The sequence below is a fragment of the Alexandromys fortis genome, unplaced genomic scaffold (assembly GCF_014885135.2).
Source record: "Alexandromys fortis isolate MF-2015 unplaced genomic scaffold, M_Fortis_MF-2015_v1.1 scaffold_175, whole genome shotgun sequence".
NCBI lineage: Eukaryota > Metazoa > Chordata > Mammalia > Rodentia > Cricetidae > Alexandromys > Alexandromys fortis.
Genome location: NW_026068065.1, coordinates 1,709,023 through 1,729,663, shown reverse-complemented (window position 1 = coordinate 1,729,663; position 20,641 = coordinate 1,709,023). Strand labels below are relative to the sequence as shown.

At 45.4% G+C, this 20,641-nt stretch overlaps 1 protein-coding gene across 3 annotated transcripts in view; it reads right to left on the bottom strand.

The window, feature by feature from the left end:
* The window catches only part of Afg1l (AFG1 like ATPase), a 143,815-nt gene extending 123,829 nt beyond the window's left edge, over positions 1 to 19,986 (bottom strand). Inside the window, exon 1 of one of the 3 annotated variants that reach the window (XM_050120525.1) lies at positions 19,666 to 19,986. In XM_050120525.1, coding sequence (XP_049976482.1) covers positions 19,666 to 19,804 — 139 coding nt within the window. In that variant the 5' untranslated portion in view covers positions 19,805 to 19,986. Of the gene's footprint in view, positions 1 to 19,374; positions 19,518 to 19,665 lie in introns of those variants that run through there. The other 2 variants (XM_050120524.1, XM_050120526.1) reach the window with 2 other exon arrangements.
* Positions 19,987 to 20,641: the final 655 nt, after the last annotated feature.

Genomic DNA, 20,641 nt, shown 5'->3' with positions numbered 1-20,641 from the left:
TCTCTACTGTTTCCTGTGTCTCTCTATATGTATCCTGGGTCCTCCAAAACCTCCATGGCTAATTCTGGTCAGCCAGTCTCTAACTGTGCCCCTGATTTAAGGTTAAACTTTACTGGCAGCGGTCTCAGAGTGTCAGTGAGATCAAATAGCCCACAATATTCCCTCCCCCCCTTTTGTTGCCTAAGTAAAAAAAGGAAAGTTTTTCTTTTCTTTCTTTTTTTTGGTTTTTCGAGACAGGGTTTCTCTGTGGCTTTGGAGCCTGTCCTGGAACTAGCTCTGTAGACCAGACTGGTCTCGAACTCACAGAGATCTGCCTGCCTCTGCCTCCCAAGTACTGGGATTAAAGGCGTGTGCCACCATCGCCCGACTTATTGAGTCTACTTTTAAACTAAAAGAGCAACTACTAGTCTTAAATATTTTATATTGGTATGTTTTTGTATATAGATACAAATTTAAGGTTATTTTTGTTATTCTTACCTGACAATTGTTCTTATTGTATATAGTTTTACTACATTAGAGTTAAAAACCTTTCCTTTTGGCCGGGCGATGGTGGCACACACCTTTAATCCCAGCATTCCGGAGGCAGAGGAAGGTGGATCTCTATGAGTTCAAGGCCAGCCTGGTCTACAGAGCTAGTCCCAGGACAGGCTCCAAAGCCACAGAGAAACCCTGTCTCGAAAAACCAAAAAAAAGAAAGAAAAGAAAAACTTTCCTTTTTTTACTTAGGCAACAAAAGGGGGGGAGGGAATATTGTGGGCTATTTGATCTCACTGACACTCTGAGACCGCTGCCAGTAAAGTTTAACCTTAAATCAGGGGCACAGTTAGAGACTGGCTGACCAGAATTAGCCATGGAGGTTTTGGAGGACCCAGGATACATATAGAGAGACACAGGAAACAGTAGAGAGGAGCTTAGAAAGATTTGCAGCCCTTTCGGATTGGGGAAGAAGAGAGAGGAGTTCACTGATCATTTCTTTGATCAATCAGGCCCCTCCCCCCAATAAACAACCCCTGTACCATCTCATCAGCTTTCCCTCTCTAACTCCTACTAGTATTTTCCTTTCTTTTTGTTTGTTTTGAGACAGTCTCACCATGTAGCATAGCCCATCCTCCAGCTCACAGTGCCCCTCCTCTCTCTGTCTTCTAGACTCTGGGATTATCAGTGTGCGACCACACCAAGCTTTCTGTCCCTCAACTCCCATCTATTTTAAAAACATCAAAAATAACAACAAAGCATCCTGAGCCCCATTGTTGTGGGACATATGCCCTCCTCCCTTCCTGTCACAGCCACTGGTCACATCCTGCTCACTCCCGGGCCTGTGATGACAGACCTTCAAGAGATGGCTTCTGACAAGGCCCCCAGAGCACATCATCACCTAATTCAGCAGCCACCTAGGCTCATCTATCTCCATTTACATTTGTAAACTATTTCCCTTCTAAAGGCTGAGTATAGGGAAGCCCGGAGACAGAGCACCCAGCTCCCGAAAGCTTAGCATCTTTTACTGCTTTTATTATTACTTGCCATTATTATTACTATCTTTACTTCCTGTGTATTCATTCTCCTTTTATCAACAGAGAAAGTGAATGTGAACTAAGGAAGAGGCATTTGCTCAGCCAGTCAGCAGATTCGCTCTTCAAGATGCTCAAGGCTGCGATGGGCCAGCGTAGCCCTGGAGAGCAGCTGTATAAACTGAAACACAAAGGCTCTTCCAAAGCTGCACCAAATTAAGTCTGTTACTACACCAGGATACACAAATTATGTGATGTCGCTACCATATTATTTTGATTTGTATTAATTTGTCTTATTGTACTACAAATGGACAGTGGGGAAATGCCATTCTGAAGTTCCATGCACTAATTTACAAACAAAAATGGAAGTCTTTTAGCAGCTAAAAAAAAGTCCGTGTTGCTCTAACACCTCAAGGCTGTATCTTCTGTCACCGCTTTCTGCAAACCAGGCTTCTGGAAGACTACACTCCATAGCTCACTGGCTGTACAATTTAGTCGGAGTGGGGTGCAGTGTGCATGCCTGTCATCACAGCTACATGTTGGGCGAGGGTGGTGCACAAACAGAGAAGAGATTAAAACTAGGGTACTACTGAAGGCCAAGTAAAATGCCAGAGACCACACAGTTAACAGCAGCAGCCACAACCACTAACCTTTATTGACTATAAACTAACTCACTTGATCTTCACAATCACTCTGTGAGGTAGATGCATTGTCCCAGCTTCAAACATAAGGAAACTTCTGGGTAGCTCACACTTGAGGTGGTAGCAAGAGGATCAGGAGTTCAAGGACACCCTTGGCTATATAGCGAGCACAATCTAACCTGGACTACATAAATCCTTGTCTCAAAAGAAAACAACTGAGGAAACTGAAGCACAGAGAGGCCTAGTAGCTGGTCCACATTCCCAAAGTAGGAAGTGGCATGGCCAGGACCTGCACCCAGGAGTCCAGAGGATGGAGTGACACTAGGGGAGGAGCTTGGCTCTGGGGTAAGCTTTGTCTTTCTAGCCTGCTCAGAAAACAATCTGGGCTCTCAATCATTTCCCTGTCATTTCCCCCTGGCAGACAGCCTATGGTCACCTCCCTCGGTGACGCTCAGTGACGTCTGCTTCTGCTGTCTCCCACAGATCTCTTCAAATGGAGTCCAGAACAGGAATTCATTCTCTTCTGCCTTCACTATTTTCCTATGAAGTCAGGACACCTGGACTGCTATGGCAACTCAAGAACATGAAAGGAAACATGGAAGCTGCCACACACAAGACGATCATAATCTTTACGTATTCTGTGCAGCGTGGTTGGCACTGTTTCCACAAGCTGGCGTGAACAACAAAGGATTCGCCAGGCTCTGAATAGTGAGAACAAATTCAGAACCTTAGACAAGAAAATCAAATAGGGGGCTGGAGAGATGACTTAGTGGTTAAAAGCACCGGCTGCTCTTCCAAAGGACCCAGGTTAAATTTCCAGCGCATACACACACACACACACACACACACCCCACACACAGAGCAGCTCAGAGCCGTCTATAACTCCAGTTATAGGAAATGCAGTTCTCTCTTCTGACCTCCACAGGGTGCAAGCATACACTTGGTGCACAGACATGCAGGCAGATAAACCATTCATAGACATAAAAACACATAAACAAAATTTAAAATAAAAACAACAACAAAGAAAATCCAACAGAAAATAAGCGTCTTCCCTTCAAGAAATGTCAGAAATTTGTTCCAACCTTCAGGTTTTAGCTAGTGAATACTGACAGCCCCAGTTACTTGGAAACCTAAAGCAGGGGTACTACTTGAATTCAGGAGTTCGGGGCCAGCCCAAGTAACACGAAGAGACCCCCACCTCAACAAAGGAAAGGAGGGAGGGAGGAAAAAAAGAGAGAAAAGAGAAAGAAGGAAGAGAGAGAGGAGAGAGATGAAGCTTTAAGACCCTCCTTCTACCCTCTTTCCTCTCTGCCATGAAGGTGTGCATGAATGTCCTGGCGGATGCTCTCAAGAGCATCGGCAAACTTGGGGTCCTCAGTAGGCCTTGCTCCAAAGTCATCAATGGATTCCTAACTTTGGTGATGAAGCATGGTGACATTGGAGAATTTGAAATCAATAATGATCTAAGAGCTGGGAAAATTGTGGATTTTGCATGTAAGTTGATCAAGTGTGAAGTGTTGTGAGTCCTAGATTTGATGTACAGCTCAAAGACCTGAGAAAAATGGCAGAATAATCTCCTATCTTGCCAGTTTGGCTTCACTGGACTAACAACCTCAACTGGCATCATGAACCACAGGAAGCAGACAAAAACACACATGTTTTAGTTAGTGTCCTATTGCTGTGAAGAGACACCATGGCCATAGCAACTCTTTTTTGGTTTTGTTTTGTTTTTTGAGACAGGGTTTCTCTGTGGGCTTGGGACTGCTCTGGAAATCACTCTGTAGAGCAGGCTGGCCTCAAACTCACAGAGATCCACCTTCCTCTGTCTCCCAAGTACTGGGATTAAAGGCGTGTGCCACCACTGCCTTTAAGTTGCACCATGGCAACTCTTATAAAGGAAAAATTTCACTGGTTCTGGCTTACAGCTCAGAGGTTTTGCTCTTTATCATCACAGCGGGAAGCAAGGCAGCACACAGGCGGCAGACATGGCGCTGGAGAAGAAGCTGAGAGTTCTACATCTGGATCCACAGGCAGCAGGAAGAGAGAGTAACACTGGTCCTGGCTTGAGAGTTTGAAACCCCAAAGTCCACCCCCAGTGACACACTTCCTCCTACAAGGCCACACCCACAGTCCCTGTCAAGTAGTGCCACTCCCTAATGACCAAGCATCCAAATATGAGCCTATAGTGGCCATTCCTATTCAAACCACACAACACAGAAGAGAAGATCCTGGGACTGACAGGTGTCTATAACCCCAGCTTCAAAAGTTAAGGCTACCCAAAGTCAGAGGCAAAGTTCACAGCCAGTTGGGTTACACAGTGAGACCCCTCCCCTTCCATACACCCTGAAGAAACAAGAAACCAACAGGTTATGAGAGGTGTGCACATATAACATTAAAGCTACAAGCTCTGTGTTCATTTGACCAGCTTCAGGCTTTCTTCCCACAGTGTGGACTCCACGCCAGGCACCGTGAAGAACAGGCCACACGACAAGAGACTCAGTCTTGAAGAATCAGCATTTGGAGTCACATTAAAACTCACAGTTGGAGCCACTGGCCGGTGGCGCAAAGTGTGCTTGTACAACGTCCTGGTCTTGATCCCCACAGCAGAAAAAAATTTTAAAATATTTTTTAGCTGGGCAGTGGTGGCACATACCTTTAATCCCCACACTCAGGAGGCAGAGTTCAAGGTCAGCCTGGTCTACAGAGTGAGTTCCAGGACAGTCGGAACTGTTCCATAGAGAAATCCTGTCTCAAAAAAACAAAACAAAGCAAAATTTTAAATATTTTTTTTAAGAAATGAGTTAAGCAATTCTGAAAGGTGAAAGAAAGCTAGCATTCTCTATTACCAACTAAAACCACAAGACAGTGTTTTCTTATTACCTGACTTCTCAAAACAATAACAACAGAACTGAGAGAGATGGTTTTTCCTCACACGAGAAAACTAAAACAACTGAAAGGTCTGGAAAGCAGAAGCCCAGCCGGGATGCGGAACTGAGTGTGGGAAGCCCCGCAGGTGTCACCTCTTTAAAGCCACCAATACTACAGACGACAGACGGCTCCTGTCTGTCACAGCCAGGCAACTGAGGTTCAAGCACAAGTCTCACTGGGCCCCTCCTTAAGTTTCTTGGTCAATCAGCACCTGGCTTTGTCTGTCTCCTCCAGCAGGGCAGGGCATAGATCATCACCACCGCTGACCAAACCCCTTCCAGCAGGGCAGGGCCATAGCTCATCACCACAGCTGACCAAACCCCTTCCAGCCCACCAGAACAGCTTTGTCAGCTAAAGTATGGAGTCAAAGGGTCAGAGAGAAGCAGCTCATGCGACTATACTAGCCCTTGAGTTTCACACAGCTGACTTGAAAGAACTGGAGGGTAATTTGATTTATTTATATATGTATACACACATATTACAAACACTAGAGGAAAACACAAAGGACATAGTCCTCCTCTATGAAGCCGACACCCACCAAGTTAGGTTAGATCACAATGGCAACTCACAGTGTCAGTGGCTTCAATAAATGGATGAACTTGCCGACACATAATTGTAAATGTAGCTACATTTAACTGAATGTAGTTACAAGGGTATCTAATTGTAAAAAGTTATCTGGGAGTCAAGTGTGGAACACACCTACAATCCCAACACTCAGGAGGCCGAGGCAGGGGACTGCCACAATCTTGAGACCAACATGGGCTACGCAGCAAGACTGTCTCAAAAACAAAACACTCATGCGGACATTGTGTAATGTCAGCATTATTCGTGGTGGCAGAGACAGAAGCACTGCAAATCAGAGAGCAGAGCAGCTCAGCTACCCAATTAGACCCTGACTCAAAATACTTCTCAATTACCTATAAAAGAATCAAAGAAAAAAAAAACTGTAGTGACATCTCATTTTTATTTTAATAAAGCTTGACTGAAGATCAAAGAGTAAAACTGGTCAGCCTCACAGACCAGGCAGTGGTGACACACACCTTTAATCCCAGCTCTAGAGAGGAGACAGCTCTCACACACAGTCTCATTCTGAGGTTCCCGAGATTCTGAGGCAGGGTCGCCATTTCAGACAGAGGTAGAGGTAAGAGCCAATGGCTGGCTGTTTTGCTTTTCTGATCTTTAGGTTGAACCCCAATATCTGTCTCGAGGTTTTTATTAATGTGCTACAAAAAGCCATCAGAAGAATGTATTTAAGTGGTAAACAGCTATAGAAATGAAGTGTCTAGGGTACAAAGCTCTGTGCTCAGAGCTGCAAATACAAACCAGGCTGAGCTAGATGCCAGCTGTAACTGCGCCCAAGAGACTGACAGTACCCTCAGAAAACACAAACTTGGACAAAGACTCTAAGGAAACACTGGTCTGCAGCAAGGGGAAGGAGAGAGGTTGTGAGATCACAGAGCCAAAGATAGCAGCCGAGGTCAGGAAGTTACAGAAGGGGAGCGAGGAAGTGATACTTCCATTGAGATCAAAGGGACAAAGGAATTCAGCCAGGGGAAGGAAGGGAGGTGGCGCACTGGGAGCCAGAAGCTCAGAAACCAGAAATGCAAGAGTGTGGACAGAGTTCAGTGTGGCTCTGGAATCAAAAGGAATGAGGTGCCAGGGACTGCATAGTGAGATCTTGTCTCAGAAAAAAAAAAGCCTAATAGTATCAACCAATATTTAAGATCTATCATCAAAATCTTTCACAAAGGCATAAGCAAAATATGAAAACAGAAGCATATTATAGAAAGGCAACATAAAACATTATAAATCATCAATTATTTCCAACTTATTTACAAGAATAAAGACTTCCACCAAAATCCTAACCTAAACTCTTACAAAATACTGGAGGGGTTATAGAGATGGCTCCATTGGACACATGAGAACCTGAGTCAGGATCCCCAACAGCTACATAAACCCATGGAGTGGGTACAGACTGGAACCCCAGCGCTGAGAAGGCAGAGCCCGCAGATCCCAAAAACTCTCTAGCCAGATGAACTCCAGGTTCAGTGAAAGACGCCTTCTCCAAACATGGTAGAAAGAAATGCAAACACCCTACAGAACCTCGGGCCTCCCCTCTCTCTGGAACAGGCATCTGCACATGCTATACAGACACTTACCACACACATAGAAGAAAGGGATAAAGAGATCCTGACTACCATATGTGGAAATAAATATGAAACACTGTAATAGAAAGAGCCATATCCCTGCACTATGGAGGCAGAGACAGCTAAAGGATCAGGAGTTCAAGGCCATCATCAGCTGGATGTTAGAGTTCAAAGACAGATGGGATATATAAAAACTACCTTGACCCGCCTCTGTCTCCTCTGTCTCTGTCTCTCTCTCACACACACACACACGTGCACATAGATGCACGTGTGCCAGATCACACATGTGAGGTCAGAGGACAACTTGTGGCAGTCAGTTCTCTCCTTCCACCACGTGAGTCCCAGGGACAATTCAGGCCACTGGGCTTGGGGACAAGCGACTTTACCCACCAAACTGGCAAAGCTCAGAACAGAAAAACCTTATCACTTCTTTTTCTTTTATCAATTTGTAACTACACATTTGTTATTCATTTGAAAAGCACAAGAAGGAAAGTACCATATCTGTATAAGTCACTGTTTACCAAGTACCTGCCGTGCCTAGCAGAGGCAGAACAGATACGACAAGCACACATTAACTGTTGAGTGACTGAAGTCGCTTTGGGAGACAATAGGTCATTCAACAAGCAGCATCCAGACACTGAAAAACAAAAGACTTAGTTTAGCGCACACCAACCCTACGAGACACCAACAGGACTGCCAGATAATTTGTTTGTGGAAGCTAGTTTGTTCTGGGCCCAGGCTGACTTCAAACTTACTATGTAGCTAAGGACAATCTTGAGCTGCTCGTTCTCCCACCGCCATCTCCCAAGGGCTGGGATTATAAATCCATGCCACCACATCCAGATTTGATGCAAATATTCTTAATTCCAAACAAACAAGGCGAATCTATGTGAGTATTTATCTAGGAGAGGTCTGTAGACTCTGCAGAGCTCAGTCTGTCCGAGCCCAGCTTATGGATTGCCACAGGCACTTGCCTGTCACATCGGGCTTGCTTGGACAGAGACCACCAAAGCTGAAAGGAAAGCAGGGTTCTAGTCTAGAATGTTCTCTCTCTTCAGGTCAGAGGTTGGCAAGGTTTGTTTGCAGACCCCTAAGACAGATGGGCTGTCTAAGCCTTGAGTTTCTCAGCTGTGATACAATGATACAAGCCTGCTGATTATGTCCCATCCCTTGGCACCGCAGGGACCAGGGCTGGGGCCCACAGGAAGTTCTGAGCCAAGGAGACAAAGATCTGTGCTTCTGACCAAGGAGCGTGTTATCTTCAGCAGGGTATAAAGGTAAGGCTCTGACTGTTCAGGGTTTTCTAACTACAACAAAAATAAACAAAGGACCTATGACTAGGCTGGGTGTTGTCATACACCTACAAACCCAGTACTCCACAGGTTAAGGTCACAGGTTCTCAAATTCAAAAACAGCGAGGGCCACAGGACAAGACCCTACAAGAAGTAGAGAGAAAGAAGGGGGCTGGGGGAGTAGACAAGCAACAGGAAAAAAAATGGGCTAACGCCTTAAAAACTCCTGTCACAAATAATGAAAGAGCCTATTTAAGTATTTAAGTGTCCAGTAAGTATATGCAAAGGTGCTCAGCGTCAGTCGTAAGAACTGAACTCCCCAGGTAAAAGGCCACAACGTTACACAGAATTCCTCAAAGCTGGTGGCAGGTTTGTGGCTGTGGGAGCTGGAGGGCTGCAGCTCCAGAGCCGGGTTATCCTGGGTTATCTCTAGTTCCCTTAGGATCATCACGGCTTCTCAGTGTCTGACCTGCCCTCCTTATGACGACCAGGCAAACCAAACCTTTGGAAGGTATTAACAGACCACTAGCCTTCACCAAGCCAGAAGCTAAGAATGGCCTCCGTTCTCTTTGCTGTAGCCAGCCTACTGCCATGCTTTGAGTGAGGACGGCCCCCATCGGCTCATATATTTGAATGCTTGGTTCCAGTTGGAAGAAACAGTTGGGAACATTAGGTGTGGCTTAGGGGTAGACTTTGAGGTTTCAAAAGCCCACAGCATTCCCAGTCAGTGTCTCTGTATCTATCTCTTTCTCTGTCTCCATCTGTGCCTCTCTCTCTCATGCTTGTGACCCAAGATCTACATTCTCAGCTGCCACTCCAGAGCCATGCCTGCCTGCCTAAAATCAAAGGCTCTCTTTTATAAGTTGCCATGATCACGGTCACAGCAAGCAAAAATCACCTGGAAATTATGCGATTATAAAATGTCAGATGTTGAGAACACAGCTGGTTTGTGAGAAGGGACAGGCTAAATTCAAAATAAAATCAAGGATCTGTTGTGCCCAGTACTTTCAAATACCAACATATTTGAAGAGCACCTTAATTTACCTACAACTTTCTTCTGTAACTGTAAAAACATCATGGAACCATCGCCACATTGGAACATGGTATTTGAGGCCATTTGAATCCATGTTCCCGGGCCATCACTACTCACATTGGGCTCCAGAAGAAACTATTTCTTACTCACTTTGAAGTGAGAGCTGTGTTTTCCATCAACACTAGTCATCAGGGGAAAGACAAACAAAATATATAATAAATATTAGAACATATTTACTAAAGTGGCTGAAATACTTTTAGAAATACTGTAAAGATGTGTGGACTAAAATCTCACATAACGCTAGTGAAAACATGATTTAAGAAGCTAGGACTGCTAGCCCACACTTGCAATTCAGTGCTCAGGTGACTGAGGCAGGAGGATTGAAAGCTGGACCCTTCTGACCCAAGAACTTGGGAGGTGGAAACAGGTAGATCAGGAGTTTAAGGTCAGCCTCAACTACAGGGGGGGGGGGCATTTGTAGGCACACCGAGGCTGGTGCCTGGTCCTAGCTACTGATAAGGCTAAGGAGGAGAACTGCTTGAGTCCGTAAGTTTGAGATCTGCCTAAGAGACACAGGAGACTCTGTCTCAAAGGAAGGGAGGGAAGGAAGGAGGGAAGGAGGGAAGGAAGGAAGAAGGGAAAGGAAAAGAATGAAAAAGAAAAAAACAGGTGGGTGTGGTGGTACATGCTTGTAACCCCCAGCACTCAGGAACTGAGTCAGAAAGGCAAACCTAAGTTCTAGGACAGCCTTGCTTATATAACAAGTTCCAGGATAGCCAGGAGTAAATAAAAAAAAAAATACTACCAACAAAAACTGTGGCATAGTAAGTCACAGCCACCTACTTAGAGGGAGAATGACAGAACCCCTCATATGAAGGAAACTTTAACTCTGGGTTACTTCACCGAACATTATGTTGAGACTTCACAAGTATAACGGTCAGTGACGCAATCCAGAATCACATTCCTATTTTAGTTTGCTTCCTATTGCTGTGACAAAACACTGACCAATCAGGAGGGAAGAGTTTATTTGGCGCACAGGAGAAGTCAGGGCAGGAACTGAAGCAGAGACCACGGAGGAGAGCTGCTTACTGGTTTGCTTCCCTTGTTCATTCAATTACATTTCTTATACAGCCTAGGACCACTTGCCAAGGGTAGGGGCCTCCTTCATCAATTACCAATTAAAAAATGCCCCAAAGGCATAGCCATAGACTGTGATCTAATGGATGTAATTCCTCAATTGAGGTTCCTTCTTCCCAGGTCTCTCTAGTCTGTGTCAAAACCAAAAGCAGGCAGCACATAAATCAACCAACAGTAATAGAACTCAGGAGTCAAGAGCCTCTGGGATGGGGTGGGAACAATCAAAGCCTCAGGACATATAAATATTCTTTCTTTTTCTGAAAGCCAAGGGTGGCGGTATGCGCCTGTAGACAGACAGCACGCATGCAAGAAGCTGAATCAGGTTGCTGTGGTCAAGGCCACGTTTCACAGCACAGGGAGTTCCAACCTCATGTACATAACAAGACTCTCAAAGAAAAAGGGAAAGACGCGGGTTATCTACAGAGGCTCCATGGGTGATCTTAGAAAATCTGAATTAGGCTTAGCAGCTCCCACAGGTATCCTCGCACTGGGCACTGGGGAGGCTAAGACAATAGAATCTTGCTTGTCCCAACAGGGTGGGCTAGATTGGCCTTGCTCAAAAGAGCAAAAGAAGAAACAGTGAAAGCTACTTTCTAGAATGCAAATCACTGAGTCAGGGGATCTCTGTGGCACGGTTAATCTTAGCATTCTCTAGAAGTCAGACAGCTTCAGCATTCTGGGGAACTGAACTGGTATGCTCGCTGCCTGACAGCCACTGGCCCCGGAGCTTTGATAGCAGAGGCTCCGTTTATTCCTGGCACAGCCACACATTTCTGACAGCTTTCGAAGGACTGTCTCGTATAACAGCTATTTGAATCTCGCCAGTGATCAACAAGGAAGACACAGACTAATCAGCCCCATTCCAAAGATGAGGAACTAGACCTAGCGTGGAATCAAGATGGCGACCAAAGCTCTCCAGCTCACGTGTTAGCGGTCACCTGGAATCACATGTGTCCACTAGTCCTCAGTTAGAACAAATGGAAAAGTCTTCAAAATACCAGTTACAGAGTGAAGAAGCTTCAGTTCCTCACAAAGGGAAAAACACATGCTTAGTTAAATGAAATCAAAACTCTATAAGGCATTTCGATTTCTAGTTTAAAATGTTTACCCAACTGCTGTGAGAAAAATGCACAATCAGGAAAAGCACGTTTAATATTTCTAAAGGGCTGGATTAAAATCTCAGCTGTAAACTTCATTACTGTAATTAGATTTTTAATGCATATTTATTAAACATCATTCAAATACTGTGTACAAATTATTCCTGAGTTATTTGTACATTTGTGTTGATTCCAGCAAACTGTCAACAGTAGCCACTGACCAGTGATGTCCTGCTACAGTGGCAGAAGCTTACCCTGGGTCAGAGGCAGCTCTTTTATGTTCTGATACGTCCTAATCATACCCGAAAGATAAATATGCAGTTTCTTTTTTGAGAACTGAAATGGTCATGAAGGACTCAAAAAGTCAAGCCTTCTCGGTGACATTAGAGACCTGTGTTTGATTTGCTGATGAGTAAACGAGGTGCAGAATAAAGAAAATCAAATCTTAATTAAACTCTTTCTTTAGAAAAACAACATAAGCCGTCATCAAGGAATGCATCTCACGATGATTTACTTTATTTATAAAAGGCTGATTTAAGGGCTTTAAAAGGGTGCTTTTGATTTAAATAGAAAAATTATGAAAATTAAAACTAACTGCTTCCTGGTTATCATTCTTTTCCTTTAGAAGGTAGTTAATGTTAAACATGCCAATGTGTATAACATTACAAAAGGAAAAAAAAACCAGCGCTTTAAATTTCATGATAACAAATCAGTAAAAATCCTGCCTAAAAATCTGAATAAAACCATTCTGAAGTAATCATGGGCACAGCCCAGCATACTGAGTAACTCCTTAGTATTCACCCAGCTCACACACTATTTCATAATGAGACCTAAGAGATCTCTTTTCTTTCAAACGATAAAGAAAATGACTGATCTCTTTGTTGTGTTGTTTAATTGAGGCAGGGTCTCCTGCAACCCAGGACTGGTCTCAAACCTTGAGCTTGGGCTCTTACTGCCTCCACCCTCGGGATGCTGGGGTTACAAGCGTGTGCCTCCACATTCGGTTTCATGAGGTAGCAAACCCATCACTGTGCATGCTAAATAAGCACTCTACCTACTGAGCTACGTTCCCAGCCCCTGTTTATTTAAAACTGGATGGACTCATCCACACATAGCTGAGGATTTTAAAATGGAGTCTGCTGGAGCTACATTTAAAATATAAGGTATATTATAACCCTATGCGAGAACTACCATAAGTATGACATGTTCGTGGATGCAGCTGGATGACACCACTAAGTGAAACACGCCAGGCACAGAAAGACAAATACTGCTTACTGCATGTTCTCACTTATACATGGAAGCAAAAATTGATTTCCAGAAATGTAGGGTGTTGAAGAGTTGGCACACGATAAGCTAAAGACCAAGGGGGACGGAGGAAGGGCAGGCAATGGATATCGAAATACAGAGGAGATGACTACAGTTTAAAACTATTTACTATGGGGGGCTGGAGAGATGGCTCAGCGGTTAAGAGCATTGCGTGTTCTTCCAAAGGACCCGAGTTCAATTCCCAGCAACCACATGGTGGCTCACAACCATCTGTAATGAGGTCTGCTGTCCTCTTCTAGCAGGCATATATGCAAACAGAATATTGTATCCATAATAAATAAATAAATATTTTAAAAAAACTATTTACTATGCATAAGATATCACAGAGGGGGGGTTGGAGGGGTCCCAGCAGAATTAGTGATAAATGTGGAAGGAGATTGGATTGGTAATTGTCTTGGCATCATCATTACACAATCTACCTATGTATCCAATTATTACACTCTACACCATAGATGTGCACCACTGGAAATGAGTTTTTAAAAGGAAAGAAGGAGGAGGAAGGAGGAGGAGGAAGAGAAAGGAGGAGGAGGAGGAGGAGGAAGAGGAAGGAGGAGGAGGAGGAGGAAGGAGGAGGAGGGTACTGCAACTGACTAAGAAACTTCCTCCCTGCCAGCTAGCCCTCATGAGTGCTGGAGGCTATACCAGGCACTAAGGAAGAAAAGACATCAATAATCGTACCCACAAGATGTGACCGGGTAGTGGTGGCATGACTGTCATGGGAGTAACCAACTACTCTCTTGTTGGATCTGAGGCTTGCTCCATAGGAGGGAATTCATGCCTGGTACTATAAATCTAGTCAAAAGCTGTAAGGGGAGGGTCACCAGAGCAGGGCAGAAGTTGAACCTACTACTACTGTTTTGATAGATGACCATGTTGTCAAACTGCCTTTTAAATATGTTCGTTTATACCCATAAATTAGTGCTACTCTCAACCTTGGTCAGAAAAGCTTCTTTTGGTGGTTGGTGGTGGTTAGTGCAGATCACAATGAACTGGTCAATGTGCTGAGAGTAAGACTGGTAAGTGCTCAGCCCTAAGTGGACATCTCCTACCCATTCCCAAATACATAAGCTCCACCAAGGTTCTGGGAGCACCAAAGAGGAAGAACAGAAGAGCCAGAGGATGGGGATGCGTGCTAGGAAACACTGTATATGACATGGCTGTTGCACACAAGAATTCAGATATCCAACACCCAAGTGGGAATGGGGGGGGGGGACCCACAGGCCCCTACCCCTAGCTGAGGAGTTGGGAGCAGTTAGTGGCTGCTGAGGGAAGGAGAACATTTTTCTTTGGTAGAGTAGCCACTGGTAGGTTGTCCATTCCCTAGGGTCTGCCCCACACCATGTTCATATAGGCAACACTTGCTGGGGTATAAGAAAAAATAAAGCTGAGCACAGTGTCAACGCCCTTAATTCCAGCACTTGAGAGACAGAAGCAAGCAGATCGCTGTAAATCTGAGTCCAGCCTGGTCTATACAGTGAGTCCCAGGACAGCCAGAGGTACATAGTGAGACTCTGTCTTGAAAAAAACAGCACCAAAAACAAAACAAAAAAGAAAGAGTGGACAAGGTGTAAGGGGGTCATAATGGGAGAGCCAGGGGAATAGAGATGAAAACGCATTATATTAAGTTGTCAGAGAATACATTTAAAATGTGAACTTTAAAAAAGAATTCCATGTCCAAGCTCTGTCACTTCATAACTGCAAACTGCCACCTGGTAGACAACACAGACGGAAAACAGAAGCCTCTGCAATGAGAACAACAGAAGACATTGGAACTGACAGCCAGGGCCCACAGGTGGCTCAGCAGATAAAGGTGCTGGCTGCACGTGCCCGACCACCTGAGTTCCATCACTGGGACCCATATAAAGATGGAAGGAGAGAACCGACCCCACAAAGTTGTCCTCTGAGCGCCATGTGTGGGTCACAGCTCGTAAACCCACACACACCAGACACACACACAACATTAGTAATAATATAGCTTAAAGAAGAATCAGTACAGTGTGATGTGCTTAAGAGATTCATAAAGCACTCAGGAGGCAGAGGCAGAGGGATCTCTGAGTTCGAGGCCAGCCTAATCTACAGAGCGAGGTCCAAGACAGCCAGGGCTACACAGAGAAACCCTATCTTGGGAAACCAAAAAAATAAGAATGGACGTGAATACTTCTCTCTCATAAGAAATGCTGATGCATTTGAATTATTTCACATACAAGTGGTCACCAAACCGAGAAATACGAAGTACATCCACGGGGCTAGTGTAAAAGCATAAGGATCTGCTCAGTCCCCAGCTCTCACATAAAGAGTCTGGCCTGGTAGCTGGTCTGTGTTGACAATCAGTGCTCCCCGCAGGTCACACTGGCCGGCCAGCCAGGCCTACTGTCTCATGACACCCTTTCTCAAAAAAGCAGTGGATGGATCCTGAGAAACAATACACAAAGTCAACCCTTGGCCTCCACTAGCGCGCACACACGCACACGCACAGGCACGTACAAAATAAGTCCTAAAACCATTTGCACTACTAATAATTCTACCAAGCCACATGGTGAAACGGGTGCTGCTTCCCTCCCACTGGGAAGATCTTATGCTCATGTACTGAAGGCCACACTGTGAGCTGAAGGTAAGGACTTACCATCTATTAGCAACGCCTCAAGGTAAAGTCTGTGCTTCACCAAAGAGGAACCATGAGACGTGGCCCCGCAGTCCCTTGCTGCTAAGAAACACACTTTTCCTAGGCTAGCTTAAATAAAGCAGAATTTTAGACAGAAAATTTTGATATTTTGGGAACCCAGAGATGCCCCCCTCTTTGGTGTGCACCCTAGTTCTCCGGGTCTTCTCTTCTTGTAGGCCCCATCTTACCAAAACATGTAAGTCTTCCTTGAGACTCAGTTTTTCCACTTCCCACTCTACAAACCTGCCCAGGCAAGTCCTCCATTCTGCTTCACGCTGCTGCCTATTTCTCCTTCCCATCTCTTACATCCCACAGCTCCCTGGGCTCATCTGCCCGGCTCCATCACATACCCCAAGCAAGCTTAACGAGTCAAAACCAAACCTTGGGACTGTGGAGACGGCTCAGTGGTTCTAAGTGCTCATTGCCCCTCCACGGGACCTGAGTTGTTTTGTACAGAAATTTTAAAGCCAAAAACTGGAATTGTTCCTTTTGGGTTCCTTTTCTGTTTTGACTTAGTTTCCCTTAGATAACCCAAACTAGCAACTCCACATTGACAGGGACAGCTTTTCCTTATTATCACTTGCAGAACCGTCACTTCTGCCAAGTGGCCACCTCTGAATTCCCTCCTGGCCACCCCGGCCACCATAGCAACAAAGTAGGCCTAGTTAAACTATCTGAACTTCCTTACAAGGTCTCAATCCTATCTCAGTCCCCTATGCCGGCATCCTGATGTTTCAAGGCAGCCCCAGGGACACGAGTGCAGAAACAGATCTGACCACAGCTCTTCCAAAGAAAGCTTCACAATATCTCCCTAAGCTTGGCCAGCTCCCCTGGCATCCACAGCTCCCCGAAACCAACGGCAGCTTCCCCAGCTCCCCATCCCAGCTTCATCCCTGGCTGCTCTCCCTGGGAACTGTAAGAACCAGTAATGGTCATATGCTGTTCTCTCCATTCTTGGCTAAAAAAAAACAAACAAACGAAACTCAAGTGTAAGAAAGAAATGACTAGCAGACTGCCTAGAATATAGAAAAGGCTCAGCTGGGCCTGGTGGCTCACACCTGTAACCACAGCTGGGCGGCCAAGACATGGGGATTGCGAGTGTGAGGCCAGTCTAGTGAACTACATAGCAAGTAAGTTCCAGCCAAGGCCCTGTTTCGTGCGTGTGTGTGTGTGTGTGTGTGTCTACATAATTTGTTAAAAAGAAAAAAGAAAAGAAAGGGCTTATCACATCTTAGCTATCAAATGTTAGGTTTCGTAAATCTATCTCCCTCCCAAGGGCTAGGACCCAAAGCATTCATACATCCTTTACATTTAGCATAAAAATTAAACTGAATTAACAATGTTGTCACATTTCTACCCATACCCTGGCTAACATGAGTTTGTTGTAGTTGTTGTTAGGTGTTTGTTAGTTTGCTGAGACAGAGCTGGACTTGAACTCACAATGTAGCTCAGGCTGGCTCAAAGCTGCTATAACAATATGATCAAGCAACAAGGGTCACGATTACTACCTGAGCCCCCAACCCCGGATGGCCACTGCTGTCTAATAAAAATCTTCCTTTTAACTATTAAGAGGTGTTAAACTAGCCAGGCGGTGGTGGCACAAGTCTTTAATCCCAGCACTTGAGAAGCAGAGACAGGCAGACCTCTGTGAGTTTGAGGCCAGCCTGGTCCATGGAGTGAGTTCCAGGAGAACCAGGACAGCCTAGGCTACACAATGAAACCCTGTCTTAGGGTGGGGTGGTGGTGGTAAAACTTGCACGTTAAATGAAGATTTACTGAGACCTAAAGAAAACAGGTAATGAAATCAATGGAGTAAATTACAGAAAATATCAAAATCCACCTAACGGAAAATTAGATATCCCAAAATGAAATCCGTAAACTTTTCAAGGTTGAGTTTACAAAATGGCTCATCCAGGCCTGGCATTAAAGTAACCCAAGACATTAAAACCAAAATTTGAGTTAAAGAAATGGCTCCATGGTTAAAAGGCACTGGTTGCTCTTGCAGAGGACTCAGGCTTGGTTCTCAGCACCCACATGGCAGCTTGTAACTGTCTGTGATTGTCGTTCCAGAGGAGCTGACATCCTCCTCTGACCACTACACGCAGTAGCCATATATGTGGCACACAGACACACACACAGGCAAACACTTATACACAGAAAATAAATGTTAAAAAATAATTAAGGGCGGGGCATGGTGGTGCACGCCTTTAATCCTAGCAGTCGGGAGGCAGAGGCGGGTGGCTCTCTCTGAGTTCAAGGTCAACCTGGTCAGCAAAGTGAGTTCCAGGATAGCCAGGACTGTCACACAGAGAAACACTGTCTTGATTTAAAAAAAAAAAAAAAAATGACCCACCAGACGTGGTGGTACAGGCCTGCAATCCCAGCTAAGGAGGACCACAGGGTTTGAGACCCACCTGAACTCCATACAGAACAGAGTGAATTCAAAGCCATCCCAAGATGCAATTTAGACCCCATCTCCAAACAAAAGTGAGGGAACTGAGCTGGAGCTGAGTGGTGAGGGCTTGCCTAGCGCATGGCTTGACCTTTCCTTCAAGCACAGAAGTGCCCAAAATAAGCAAAGGCCTGCCCTTCCTTTCCTTATATTCTTTTCCATTACTATTTCCTCCCTTTGTTTAAGTCAATGTTTTGCTAAATGAAACTTTAAATAAGAAAAAAAAATGGAGATAAAAGAGAAGTGTGAATACTGAGCTCCCTTCCCAGGGGTGGGCAGTTATTTCTTCATGGGGTGGAGGGGGGGCAAGAAAGGGGCAGAGAATTTATAAGCCAGACTCGACGGCTCAGATTGAAACTTCAATATTTTTCGTTTAGAAAATGGAAGGGAATATTTTTACTTTAAAAAACCTCTCTCTCTCTCTCTCTCTCTCTCTCTCTCTCTCTCTCTCATCAGAGGACAAGTGGTGGGGGCTGGTCCTCTCCTTCCACCATATGCATCCTGAGGATTACATTCAAGCTTGATGGCTAATAGTTCTAGTATTAATCTCAGTGACTGAAGGAAACATATTTTGAGATGCTGAGAGTCAGCATTAACTTGCATCCTTCGCTAAACTCTGTCACTGTACTAAGGTATCTAAAGAGGCACTTGGAGATGAGAAAAGGCAATGCACAATTGCAGATGGGGGAAGATCATGACAATAACTACATTGATTTCAAAATATCCGCCCGCCAGATACCAATCACGCTCCTAAGCGCTGAGGAAACAATGACACAGGGTTTGATGTCTTTTGGTAAGCAGCAGTTCAGTGAACATCGAGGTGAAATGAACGCTTCCGGGAAACGGAAGCGAGAGGATCTCAAGTTCCAGGCCAGCCTGCACCACACAGTGAGACCATGTCTCAAAACAATGAATTAGCACTCTTGTGGACTTGGTTAGTCGAAATTAATCCACTCATTCACGAACACACAACAACAGAACGAATGAGTCGAAACCCAGTGAATTAAAAAAAAAAAACACAACAAAACAAAAACCTGACGCCTCTAGGAATCTGAACATTAAGAACGGGCTCACAGGGTCGGTGGCGTAGCTTTTAAGCCCATAAGAACCCGGATGGTGTTGGGTACCCAGACAACTCCACTCTTGCTTACCCCATTCCTCCAAACTTGCACACCTGAGCTCTCCAGCTCTCAGCTGCCTACGGGAGAACTGGGTTGACCTCTGACCCTCAGATAGAAACTAATCTTGGGGCAGCTGCCGGGGGAAGAGGTGGGGGTGGGAATTAGAGATCCTTCAGGACAAAGAGGTGCAACAAGGTCAGGGGACACGAACTCTTTCCTAGGATCCTTAAGGCCTGCGAAGCCAGGGGGTGCAACTGAAAATGCTCAGGGAGTGGGGTGGCCCCAGAGCCTGCGCGGCCCTCTCGTGACACGGTCACTGACCTTTCCAAAGGGGTTTCCCAGGGCCAGGGGCCGGAGGAGGGATTGCGACGGCCCGCGCCCCGCACCCAACACCTCGCCCAATCAGCCGGCTGCGCGCCGCGGAGCACAGGGTAACCAAGGGCGACCAGGAGGCCGCCATCTTGAGCTCCGTACAGGGAGGAAAACTTAATTATTGAAAACCAGAACCGCGAAGTAGCAGCCGAGTGCCAGGGCGCTCCTGGAGGCCACGCCTGAGAATGAGGGAGCGCTAAACAGAGGTCACCTCAAGCGCAGAACGGCAGGAACGTCTGCCCTTCCACGCCTTCCGGTGGCCCCTGGGACTACAAGTCCCGAAAGACAGCGCGTCTTGAGGGGGCGGAGCCCGACAGACGAGGGTGCGTAGACTTGTGGCCACGCCTCCACCGCAAATCAGCTGGAACCAACTCTCCGCCTCCGCCCCACCCACCAACCCAAGGCTAGAGAAACCAAAGTAGCTTGTAGAAACTGTTCCTGAACCTTCTAAGTGTGCATAATACGTAGGCGGCCCAGTGGGGGGTGCTTACTTCGTCCAATCCAGTATAATATAGTCTCAGTTTTCTTTCAGTGTCCAACATGGGTCTCTGAAGAGTACCAGACATGGGATTCTGCCACTTTCTGTTTGATTGGTTGTATAATAGAGCTAATTTTCAATATAGCACACGTTCACATTCTTTGAAGGAGTTTATGTGTGGGACAAGAAAGCCAATGGCCCCAGAAGGTCAACTGGTGGACGTTGTACTCATGGGCTGGTATAAACGGGGAACTTCTAAGTGATCGCCCCCCACTATGAGGTTGGAAAACAAAAGACAAATGGGAAGATTTAACTTTTAGAAGGTTTAACTTTTTAAAAAGATTATATTTTTGTCGAGGTGTGTATTGCTATGTTGAAAGCGAGTTCTGTGGAGGCCAGATGTGGGCATTGATCGTCTGTAACTGGCTGGAGTTACAGGTGCCTGTG